The sequence below is a fragment of the Lissotriton vulgaris genome, chromosome 3_1, assembly GCF_964263255.1.
Source record: "Lissotriton vulgaris chromosome 3_1, aLisVul1.2, whole genome shotgun sequence".
In the NCBI taxonomy this organism is placed as follows: domain Eukaryota; kingdom Metazoa; phylum Chordata; class Amphibia; order Caudata; family Salamandridae; genus Lissotriton; species Lissotriton vulgaris.
The window spans coordinates 252,439,233-252,452,553 of record NC_141689.1 but is presented as its reverse complement, the minus strand read 5'-3'; the positions used below and the strand labels follow the sequence as shown (position 1 = coordinate 252,452,553).

Sequence of the window (13,321 nt, the reverse complement as noted above, 5' to 3'; positions counted from 1 at the left end):
CAAAACGCTCCAGTTAAAGAGCAGTGGAGTGAAACGCAATCCTGGTGGAGAGGGCGAGCTGCCACTCACTGGCCTACATTAGGCGGCGGAGACGGGAGCTAACACTTTCCCTTTTTTTCGTTTAGAGAGTATCCGATCTGGAAAAGGAGAACGCTCTGCTAAAAGATGAGAAAGAGGAGCTCAACAACAGAATCCTCTGTCGTTCTGAAGGTGAGAGGAAGATTTATGGCTGTGCCTGTGAGTATTACAGGGACTGGCGCGCTGGGCTTATCCTGTCTGTTGTGGGCAATGCGTTGGCTTTACGTTTAGAGGCTTTGCTGGCTGTGCTGCGGGGCTCGGGCGGGCTGAGATTTACCGGGAACAACAAAGCCGCTGTGATTGCCTCTCTGTTTCATTACAATGGAATGTGCTGCCAAGGATTGCATTCCGCATTGCTGCACCCAAGGGCCCAAAAGGGGCAGATGTAAGAGATTGGATGCCACGACAAATGCGTACATTCAGCGCTGGTGAAACATTTCATTTTGATACAAAAAGCTGGAAAGCCTCTATGACCGAGATCTTAGCTGAGATGTTTGGTTTGGATACCAAGAGAGAAATGAAGCGATTTGTCAGGGCATAATATAACTCTTCAACGTGTTTGTTCGAGATGTGCCTGGTGATAAAGTTTCGACTGGATAGTGCGGATTGGCAGAGAGGATGTGTGAGTGAGGTGCCCGGCTGTGCAAAACTTTTCTCCAGCAAAACTTTGTGGGTTTTTTCTTTCAACAATGTGTATGCTTCTCAAACTTTTGCAGACTACCAAATTTAATTTGTGAAAAAAAAATATTCCTTACAATTATATCTTGCTGAAAAAAGCTCAGCAAAATCATATTGTTATTGAATGAATTCATTCACATTTTGGCCTCTAAGTTAGTTTTATGCAGTTTGCAAAACCCTGTAACCTTGACAAGGAGCCGAGACACCAGAGAAGGTGGGTGATACGAGCAGATCCTCAGTCATGGAAGAGTTGTGGTCTGGAAAGGCAAGAGAACAAATTAAGGTACCTTTAGAAGCTCAATGAAGAGGGCGTGTTTAGCAAAACCCTATTCGGCGTTCTCAACAGGTTCAAATAGAGGACCAGGCTCTTATAGAATACGGGCCCACGCGTTCATAGAATTCAGATCTGAAAATACTATTTTATGGTGTGTCAATTGTCTTCATCAAACTGAGAAACACTTTCACAACCTTTAGATGAAGACTGTTTTATCCATGCTTCCACCAATGAATATTTTTAGCACTTTTTGTTTGTTTATTTTTAGTCAAAACAAAACAGATGGGTCCTTTCGGAGCAACTAATATTGCCTCATTCTGGTCTGGATCCCTTGGCGATCACTGTGGCCTGGCGGCCTAAATCTTTCTCCAGATTCACTTATGACATCAGCATATATCGGGAACAGGTGGTGTAAACGAGACCCAGTCTGATCATTTAGGTATTGAAGAAGATGTAGAAAAAGTGGAAGATGCATGAAAGTCTAGACCCCCTGGGGTCCCTGTAAGGGGCCTTCAGTTTCTGTTTCCAACCTACCCCTTCAGAGCCGTTTCCCGGCCATATGGTTTGACTGAGAAACAATTTGAAAGCGGCAGGTTGAAGAACAGTTTCCAGGTACAGGCTATAATCAGCAATGCCAGACAATTTCTACAATCTCTCACAAAACTGCTGCTCAATTTACTGGAGTTTCTACCTTCAGGAAGTACACATGTTACACCAATCATACATCTTCAGAACCCAGTAGGGATAATGTCATAGAAAGTTTACTAATAAAGATAATAAAATGTCTCCACATAAGTCATGAAATACTAGCTGTAGCAGTAAGTGCTCTCTAGTACCAGGGTACCAAAATCGGCACTAGGATACCTGAACTCAGTATGAATTTTCCCACAAATATCAGCTGTAACTATGTTTGTGAAATGCAGTCCTTTCGTCCAAGCATCTGCTTTTCAGTTTCTGAGCAGTGTGTTTAAATTTAATAAAAAATCAAGTTTTGTCCCTAAATGCCATTTTTAAATTTTTAATCTATACTTTTTGGTCCCCAAAACGCCAGCTTGCATCACTAAGCACTCAGATGTGTAGATTGTGCCTGTGATGTTTATGTCTGATCGTCATCATATGCCGTAGAAACTCGCCATATGGTAGGTATTTTACCCATTGAGTGTCAGTAATAGTCACGAATATGACAAGAATGGGCATACTTTTTTAAAATAAATAATAATAAATGATATAATAAATAAATAACTTTAGTAATAAAATGTACACCTGTGAGGACAATAACAGGTTCAAAATATTGTGGTGCAGAGGAGGAGCCACGGCGGCGACTAAGATGGCCGCCTAAGCGCTCGGCTCCGCCGCTCGCCCTCACCTTCCCTATCATCCTGACGCCCATCCTGCATTTCAAGCGCATCCCCATACAGCTGAGATGGTGCGGTGCCTGGCCGTGTAACTCCGGGCTGGCGGCCGCCCCGGACGGCTAAGAAACGTCGTCGCGAAGATCGCGGCCTGAGCCGGTCATAAGCCGGGACCCGAGTGTTGGCGCGGCCGGCGAGGAGGTGATCTACAGCGGCCATGGCCGGACAAAGAGGACCGGTGCATCTGGACGAAATTCATTGCTCCCCGATTTGTAGGGCGGACACAGGCTGTGCACGGCGCAATAATCTGGATCCTTGCCGCGTTTCTTTTGCTGACTCCCTCTGTAGTGGCTGTCCCGGAGATCGAAGATAAGCCCTCCGCCTGTGACGGACACTCTTTGTGGGCTGTCCGGGGGTGACCTGCGCCTCGGAGTGATCGCTCATCAGCTATACCAGGCGTCTAGATGTGTTCCTTCTCCTGGATACGTATCCCGTCTACATGATCCGATGTACTCAATTCCGTCCGAGGGGTCCCCAGAGACAACGAGCTCGGCTTCTACCGGCAGTGCAGCAATGGAGCTCACGCTGAGAGATGTCCTTCTGGCTATCCATGACTTTCGCTCCTCCCTGACCCGCCGAGGACTAACTGTCCATGACTCACTTGCGGCCATTGCTCCTGAAATGAGACCTGAAAGAACATATGAGGATGCTCTCGACCTGGCGCATGGCTATGCCCACTCCTTTGACACCGGAAACTCCCAGGGGCACACAGTGTTAGATGATGTGACTAATGAACTCATCGTTTGCGCGATTGCTGATCTCCATATTCTCATGTATAGTGTGCCACATATCACACAACAACGCCATGTATTTCCGATGATGGGAAGCGTACCCTGGAGTAGAGGTGACGATACTGTGTTGCTTCCTTTGCTGAGCGCCTAGGTGGCTCTTACAAGACAGAATTGCTCGCCAGGCTTATCTGCTTCTGGACCTACTGGGTCGGGGAGCTTGTTTCCTTCGGTTCGAACTGGCAAGGGATGAACGCTGACTGATTCGTGTACTGTGTGAATGGTCCCCGTGGAGATGCAGGACTCGGCTGCTGTGATTTTGGGGGGATTGAAATGGACGTACATTGATGCCCGCTTCCTATCCTGATGGGCTTACATTTATTTTTGTGACGAGATGGAGTGGGGGGGGGGGGGGGGATGTTCAGCGTCGTTGCTGAGACTAGAACCCAGTTCCCCAGATTCGAGGTCGACCGCTCTAGCCGTTAAGCCAACTCCTCTCCAAACACAGAAAGAATTATAGGTAAATGTTCACAAAGCATTGAGCAGCCTTTGCAAGCTCTTCATAGCCGTTCAGAATTTTTATTCTCCATTACACCTCTGGAGCTGTTTCCCAAACACAGTGTGCATTACCCTGTGGTCGTTATTCACCAAAAGCTGTAGAAATAAAAACTGCCACAAGCCTGAGCAAAACCCCAAGCTTACCTCTAAAACTGGTGCATTCGATCAGCCCCTCTCACCCCCCTCCGCCCTCCACGTAGGGGGTCCTTTTTCATGGCCAACCTTGAGGACATAACGGAATCAGGTGATTCCTGTGCTGTATGAGTACCAAGCTAAAAAAAATGGTACTAGCATACTTGAGTTAATTCCTTTCAATAGGAGACCCAAAAAAATGCTGGCTTTCTTGAGGAAATTGTTGGAGTGGGGGTACCAGTGACAAAATGGTGGTACTAACACATTGAACATAATAATTGGCATAAAGGAGGACAGCCGGACATATGGAAGGGTGCCAATAATGACAACATTCTGGCACTGGCATATTTTACGTTCGTTTTGATATAAAGGAGCAAGCATGACAAAATGCTGGCCTTGACACAATAGGTGTGATTTTTGATATATTTGGGAACTCATAGCACAGTTTGAAAAAGTTGGGTCAACTCCTTGGAAGTCTTAGGTTTCACTGGCTTGGCACACCATGAAAGGATTTGAATATTGAATGAATACCTTTCAGAGCCTAAGGTGTTTGGGTAAATTGATGGTCAAATTGTGCTTTAAAATGCATAACTTCATCACATTCTTTAAAAAAATTCTCTGAGGGAGAAACCAATTAGAAGAGTTTGCTTGGTTGCTACAATTCAGAGCAAGCATTATACCCCAAAACTTTTAAAGATCAAGTCAGCACCCTAATGTAATTTTAATCTAAAACAGGCATTAGCCTGTGTTTTGAAGTTATATTTAAGATGCCGGTATTCAGGAACTTCAGCAGTGTCAATTATTATGTTGTCACCAGGGTCATGGCCATATTTCACAGAATGTTATTAAGTACTACGTATGCAATTTGGATTGACAACAATGTATAACGATTCTGCAATATGGAAAATTCAATAAAATGGTTTAAAAAAAATCAGGATGAGGATCATGATGTCCCTTCCCTGTGATGACATTAAGGTCAAGGACTATGTGATGTCACTTCTGCTACTCCTGGCCTTTCCGTGAATTGATTATTTTTGCACCTGCTGTGCCCATATTGTTGCAGCATGCCCACTATTTCAAAAGTCAATTATCACAAGCTGTAGACTGCCAGTAACTGCCTAGTCAAAAACTAGTCAAGTGCAGTTTGTACTTTGCTCTTAATACGTGCAAGTGCTTAAATGGGGCAAATGAGCCTTCATCTCTTGGCTCATAGTTTCTCAAACTTTCAATTTGTAATTATCTTTTAGCAAAACTATTTCTTCGTCCAGATATCTTAAAGTAAGGGAATTTGAACAGCTGTCAACCAGTAAGACGTAGGTTAAACTTTTGGTGTATTCCTCTAACCTCTGATCAGCTGCACACATCATTGCTGCTTTTTTGGTTGATACAAAATTCAATTCAAAGTGGCCTTGTCCTTGAACTTCACAGCTCCTTCCAAAGACTTTTGCCAAAAGCATTCTTGGCAGAAAGGGGTAACAGTGTCCAGAGGATTCACTTGTGAGCAGAATTGACTGCCTCATGCAAGACACTGTCACGTGTGCATGTTCAAACTAAAACTGCACAAATCCCATGGCAAGCATCCTTACAGATAGGACCCCACTTGTGTATGAACACAAACTATGGAAGTGAAGTACATGATGTCTGAACAGCCTCATTCCTCAGCTACAGTCCAAAAAAGAGTGGAGAGGGGGCGGTGGGGTGTAGAAAAGGGTACCAGGCTCTCTTGCTCCCTGATCCGTCCAGGATTTCTAGATGCAAATACAGAATCTTTATCCATGTAATCCTTGCTCATAATTGATTACGGATGGAAGAAAGTGCTCCCTGCACCAAATTTCTAAACTATTCCCCAAGCCGTCAGCCTGGTAAGTGTGAGTGACTGCAGGACTGGAAATGATTTAGGAATGAACACACAATGAACCTGAAGAAAGACTACACGAAATGATTAAAGACTATGTGAAAGATTTTGTGCACATGTTTGATATGGCTTATGAGAAAAGTCAACTTACAAATTTTCAGGGAAAATTGGACTTCAATACTTATATCAGTGACATGCTAGAGATCCACTCTAGACTTAAAGGGCGAGATGTAGGAGACCAAATACCGGTCGGTAACTGCCGATTTCGGCCGTTACCAACCGGTATTTGGGTTCTGACATGTAGGGGGCCTTAAAGTTGCAGAATCTGTAAATTTACCGATTCGGTAAATTTACCGATTCGGTAAATTTACCGAATCAGTACATTTACCGATTCTGTATTTCCAGATGTGGGTGGCACTTAAAACAGTGCCACAGGCCCTTTAGAATTTGTTATTTACTACTGGGTGGTAAATAACGAATTCCTGTGTACATGCACATCTGTGCATGTACACCTGTGCCATGTGGCACACATACCTGCCTTAGGGCAGGTATGTGTGCCACATGGCACATGGCCAGAAACAGGGGTGCAACAGGGTGTCAAAGTGACACCCTGTCCCCCTTGGCAATTCTGTAATTTTACCGATTCAGTAATTACCGAATCGGTGTTTGCCATTGATTCCTAAGGGCTTCAAGGCCCATAGGAATCAATGGCAAATACCGATTCGTTAATTACCGAATCGGTAAATACTGAATCCTACCGATTCGGTATTTTTTACCGAATAATTACTTACATTAGATTTACCGATTCATAAATACCGAATTGGTAAAATTTGGTATTTATGAATCGGTAAATCTACTTTACCTACATCTAGCCCTTAACCTGTACAAACTTTCCAGAACATAAAACACCTTCTACATTTTGCTCTACCATGTAGAACTGAACTGGCAAAAGATCATTTGAAGACCTCCGTTGTTACCTGGGGCCCTAAACACCAAGTTACAAAGAAATGTCTGCGCATAGGATGCTAAAATCGAAAGAGTCAATAAGATATACCTATTCTGTTGTCACAAATTCCTATCTGGTGGCTCTAGACCCCATGGTAAAACTTTTTTAAAAAAGGCTAAAACTGCAGCATTCTAGGATCTGCAGCTAAGATCATTCTAGCATTTGCAAAAAAATTATGCAGAGTTATCACCCCATTTTGTAGCCAATTTCCATGCAATGTCGAACAGTGTCCTCACTCAAAAGCCCGAGATTTAAAGTTTTCAAAACCAAGCAACATAGGAGAAATCAATTCATATTAAATTATGATGCAAACTATATATCAAGGGCCAGATGTACGACTGATTTTTGGGGTCGCAAAGGGGATTTCAGCCCCATTGTGACCGCAAAAAATGTCAGCCCATTGTACTAACCCTATTTTGCGAGTCGCTCATCAACGAGCGACTCGCAAAATAGGGTTAGCGACTCGCTTTTAGGAAGGGACGTGCCAAGGGTGTCCCTTCCGAATAGCGACTCCAACACCTATGTAAGAACGTTTTGCGACCGCAATTGCAGTTGCAAAACACTCGCAGTTTACCACCTTTCTCAGAAGGGTGGTAAAGCACTCGCAAATGGGAAGGGGTCTTCATAGGACCTCTTCTCCTCTGGGAATGCATGCGCAAATATTTTTTAAGGGAGGGCAGTGGTCCCAGGGACCTTGGCCTGCCCTTAAAAAGTGAAACTGAAACGTTTCATTTTTATTCTTTAAATGCATCCCGTTTTCCTTGAAGGAAAACGGGCTGCATTAAAAAAACTGCTTTATTCATAAGCAGTTCCAGACATGGAGTTCCAGACATGGAGGTCTGCTGAACCCAGCAGGCCACCACCCCACCACCCCAGCCAATCCCAATGGGGTTGAAAATTGTGACAGCCTCATTAATATGCATGAGGCATGCAATTTGCGACCCCATACGGAATCGCAAACAGTGTCTCATTCACTATTGTGCATACAAATTGGCGAGTCGCAAATGCGACGCAATTTGCAAATCGCAAATTGGCGGGTCGTACATCTGGCCCCAAATCACTCCTAGAAGCCAAGCATGTTTAAGTACCAAGGAAACATTTCTAAACTATGAGTAACTACATTTCCATTGATATTGCTGCCAGTGCATAGGCACCATCTTGCTCAATTAAGGTGACTTGAGGTCACAAAATACTCTTTCTTTCCAAATAAAACTGACAAAATAAAAACAAATATTCATAATTACAACTAGTCCTAACTCCCCGGCTACACGAGGCTGTATTGATTACTTCTCTGTGCTTTCCCTCGAAACAGGGTGAAGTTTGATTTCTCTGTGATCTCACCTTGTATGTTTAAGATTTTCTCAAAGTATAGGTTTAACAATTTTTGGAGCCTGGCCAGTTGGACAATAAACTTGCAGCCTTCATCACTCATGCTTGTTGTCCAGAATGCGGGAGGTGGTGGATGTGTCAGCCTGTGCTCAGGATTGGTTCTCTTTCTTCTTGGCCCCTAGTGTGTGGGTAAATTGATGTCTGGTTAATCACTGGTAACCTCAAGGGGGTGCCTGTTGAAGTGTCCTCTTTGTCTATATGTCCAGGTGCTTTATTAGATTCTGCATGGCTTAGATGTACCAGTTCACAATCATGCTGCAAATCCAGAGGCCATTTTTAAACCTACTGAAGCTTCTGCCTTTAATAAATCTACCTTTCTTGGTATACTTGCCTGGATGAACACTTCGTCATTCATTGAAAGCCAAGCTCAATTGTTAAAGCTTGAGAAGTTTGTCCTTTCTCTTCAGGCGTATTAGAAACCCTTGGCACCGTCTTTGACCACATTAAAGATATGGCTGCCTCATCCAACACATTACCATATAGTGCTTGGAGGAGCACAGGTACTTAACACGATACACATGAATGATAAGGATGGGAGAAGAAAAGAGCCAAGTGCTGGAAAAGTGGAGAGAATGTGAGGAATGGAATGTTCAGAGTGTGATATCCACAAACCCTTCACCCCAATCTGAACATGATCCTGATGCCACACCGGCCTTTCACTCTCAGCTTTTGTCAGTGGCACTCCTGCTCCACTGTAGAAACAGTCTGGTGGGATCAGTCAGGCAGAAGGCTTTGTTAGAATTAATATAAAATTGCTTTGAAATTGGCACAAGTATTTGTCTTTTTTAAAAATCATAGTTCATTTCAGGCTCCCGCCTTTTTACCTCTTCCCCGTGCCTTAGTCTTTGCCTCTTTGCAGCATTGTGCTTACTTTCCCTCTCCTTTCATAGCTGAGTTGTTTCTCTGTATTCGTCATGGCCATGTGTCATTCCCTCTTTCTCTGTACTTTCTATGAGCTGCGTCTATGCAGGCTGGTGTCCCCTACAGAGGACACGCAGGCCATGAGCTGCTTTTAGTTTCCATCTGACCATTCCTTATGAGCATTGATCATCTGAGCATTAATGTCTGACCATTGCATCTGAGCATTGATCCTCTGACCATTGCATCTGAGCATTGATCATCTGACCATTGCATCTGAGCATTGATCATCTGACAATTGCTTCTGAGTATTGATCATCTGAGCATTGATCCACTGACCATTGCATCTGTGCATTGATCATCTGACCATTGCATCTGAGCATTGATCCTCTGACCATTGCATCAGAGCATTGATCCGCTGACCATTGCATCTGAGCATTGATCCTCTGACCATTGCATCTGAGCATTGATCCTCTAAACCATTGCATCTGAGCATTGATCATCTGACCATTGCTTCTGAGCACTGATCCGCTGACCATTGCATCTGAGCATTGATCCTCTGACCATTGCATCTGAGCATTGATCCTCTGACCATTGCATCTGAGCATTGATCCTCTAAACCATTGCATCTGAGCATTGATCATCTGACCATTGCTTCTGAGCACTGATCATCTGAGCATTGATCCGCTGACCATTGCTTCTGAGCATTGATCATCTGACCATTGCATCTGAGCATTGATCCTCTGACCATTGCATCTGAGCATTGATCATCTGACCATTGCTTCTGAGCATTGATCATCTGAGCATTGATCCACTGACCATTGCATCTGAGCATTGATCATCTGACCATTGCATCTGAGAATTGATCCTCTGACCATTGCATCTGAGCATTGATCCTCTGACCATTGCATCTGAGCATTGATCATCTGACCATTGCTTCTGAGCATTGATCATCTGAGCATTGATCCGCTGACCATTGCATCTGAGCATTGATCATCTGACCATTTCATCTAAGCATTGATCCGCTGACCATTGCATCTGAGCATTGATCATCTGACCATTGCATCTGAGCATTGATCATCTGACCATTGCTTCTGAGCATTGATCATCTGAGCATTGATCCGCTGACCATTGCATCTGAGAATTGATCATCTGACCATTTCTTCTGAGCAGTGATCATCTGACCATTGCATCTGAGCATTGATCATCTGACAATTGCTTCTGACTATTGATCATCTGGCCATTGCATCTGAGCATTGATCCGCTGACCATTGCATCTGAGCATTGATCATCTGGCCATTGCATCTGAGCATTGATCATCTGACCATTGCATCTGAGCATTGATCCTCTGGCCATTGCATCTGAGCATTATTCCGCTGACCACTGCATCTGAGAATTGATCATCTGACCATTTCTTCTGAGAATTGATCATCTGACCATTGCATCTGAGCATTGATCATCTGACAATTGCTTCTGAGTATTGATCATCTGGCCATTGCATCTGAGCATTGATTATCTGGCCATTGCATCTGAGCATTGATCCGCTGACCATTGCATCTGAGCATTGATCATCTGGCCATTGCATCTGAGCATTGATCATCTGACCATTGCATCTGAGCATTGATCCTCTGGCCATTGCATCTGAGCATTGATCATCTGACCATTGGATCTGAGCATTGATCCTCTGACCATTGGATCTGAGCATTGATCATCTCACAGTTGGTTCTGAGCATTGATCCTCGGGCCATTGAATCTGAGCATTGACCTTCTGACCACAGCTTGTTCTCTGTGTTTGGATTCAGATGAGTTTACTCAGACCGCTGTAGCAGAAAACCTTCAGATGAAGAAGGACATGGAAGAGGAGCGATCGCGGTACCAGAACCTGGTGAAGGAGTACTCGAGGCTGGAGCAGAGATACGACAACCTGAGGGAGGAGATGACGCTTATAAAGGTAATGAAGGGACCTGGACTTGGGAACCACCACTTGCACCCACACCCTTCCTTGTGTAGTCAGTACAGGTGCGTGACCTGCCCTGAGGCAGAAAATGGCTACCTTTTTGTAGCTCAACCACATGTTTGTTGCAATTCTGTATCAACGTCTCTACCACTGATGCAGGAACATATGTGTTTAAATAACAGGGAAAATTGCTCTAATACATTAATCGTTTTAAGGCGTGTGCAATGTAGACAATTGCCTAGGCCCCCACTTCCCGGTGGCCCTGTTAAAGTGAATAAAAAACTTTTTTTATTTTATTTCATAGCTTGGTTTACCGGCTATTGGTGGCATCTAGGTTAAAAAAAATATCAATTTATCTTTCCTTAGTTCTCACCATTTGGACCTAACATCTCTAGTCTGTTTACCTCTCTCTCTCTCTCTCTGTCTCTCTCTCTCTCTCTCCATCTCTATTCGTCTAGGTCCTCTTTCTCTTTCTCTCTCTCCACTCTCTCGACCCTCGCTCTCACGACCTCACCTTCCCCTACCTCTTTGTGCCCGCCTCTAAATCTCTACCACGCTACACCCTCTCTACCTCTGTTCTCTTTCTACATTATTTCATTCACTATACCTCTCTTGGCCTTTCTTTTTTCCCTGTCTGGAGCTATCCCCCCCATACAACTCACCTCTCTCTTTACTTCACCTCTCTGCCTCTCTCTTAACCTTTCTCATGCAGCAGGGTAGAGGTGTGGTATGGTCGCTGCACGTCCTTCATTTTTTTTTTGTGTTCAAATCTTTTTTATTGAGCAATAACAAAAATGAGAACGGCAATAAAGCATCAGTAATTATACAAGCATGTTGGAGATATGCCGAATCAAGCATGGTTAAGCACTTATAAAACGATACATGAAATAAGGAAAGTAAAGTAAACGAAACAATAAAATAAACATAATTTCTGATTTGTAAAAGAGGTGATAACAAAGTAATAAACACTAATGCATCATCCTTGCATTATTCTTGTATTATTACTGTCTTACACAATTCCAGCCATGTATCACCATGTGACACCTCGTCATACCTGCGCCTTACGTCTAAAGTTATTATGCCCATGTAGTATGGATCCTACCCAGTACAATCTGTGCAGTAGGCTCCCCAAGGAAAAACTAGTATCACATTAGTCAGGTAGTATCTCATGGTGGGTCGAAGGTGAAGGAGGCCTTATCTAATGAGGACCATAGTTTTTTGTTGGTGACTTGCCATGGTGATGAATGTAGAGAACGTCCTTCATTTTAAAGAAGATTTGTGTACCCTGATGAACCAGGGACTACCCATGTCGCTAAATGCAGCTTATTTCTGATGTGCAAATTTGGAGCTTCTACTGTGTCTGACTGTATCTCTTTTAGGAGTTTAGTGTGTTCTTCTGTCTACTATACTTCAGAAAATATGTCTGATGCTACCTGGTACAGAAGCTTAAACCATTGCTCTTAATATAGCAGATATGTGCTTCTAGAATTTAAGAATTCCCTCAGGGCTTCAAGTAACGTTAAGGTCCTTGAGGAAACCCGTTGTGTGTAGTCCTTCTCGAATGGCAGTTAACAGCTGCAATAAATATTTGTTTTCGACATGTTATACATTTCTTTTTTAAAGTTTTAAATCTTTATGGAAAATAATTTCTATTACATCAAATATTTTTTTACATACAGTTTTGTGAAAGTGGTACTTTACCTTTGTTCAGTTAATGAGCTTTTTTTTATCAAAGCTTGATATATTTCACATAGGAGAACACATCTTGTCTTTTTTTCTCTTTAAGAGGAACATTTATTTAATCAGTGCCAGCCAAAACCATCCAGTCAGCCAGCATCTTTATTAGCCACAAGAGGGCAATGTTGTATTGTCAATATATTTTATCGGTAAACTTTTTAAGGGATACCTCGGAAAAGTCGAAAATTGGCACAGCATAGACAAGGCCACTGGAATTATGCGGCAGTGTTGGGTAAATTATGCGGCAAGAAAAGGCAAATTATGTGGCGTAATGCGGCACATTCTGAAATATTATTCCATTATTTTAAACTTTTTAGACTTGATAACAATGTCTGGGTTTTGGGTGCACCTCAATCGTACCAGTTTAACACACTAGCATAGTAATAAACTACAGAAAGGTGGCCAGTCAACCTTTGCAAAAGTTCTTTTATACTATACTAATCATACAGAATATCCGTGCAAAATTAAAGTCGTATTTTGGAATATATATAAAGTGGTACGCCTGTGGTACTCTTTACCGTACTTCTAAATGCTTTATGGAATTTGCTCCAAAACATTAAAAATACAGCGAAAATGGGAATATTGAGGGAATATTCGTATGCAATTAGTACAACTAGAAAGGACTATTTCTTCTTTACCCTTTAACTAATAGGGAGTTA

The 13,321-nt window shown here is 43.1% G+C and overlaps 1 protein-coding gene across 1 annotated transcript in view; it reads left to right on the top strand.

The window, feature by feature from the left end:
* MYO5B (myosin VB) overlaps positions 1-13,321 on the top strand; it is a 1,009,160-nt gene that overhangs the window by 852,968 nt on the left and 142,871 nt on the right. Inside the window, exons 23-24 of the mRNA XM_086960377.1 lie at positions 126-210; positions 10,771-10,919. Coding sequence (XP_086816503.1) covers positions 126-210; positions 10,771-10,919 — 234 coding nt within the window. The remainder of the gene's footprint in view (positions 1-125; positions 211-10,770; positions 10,920-13,321) is intronic.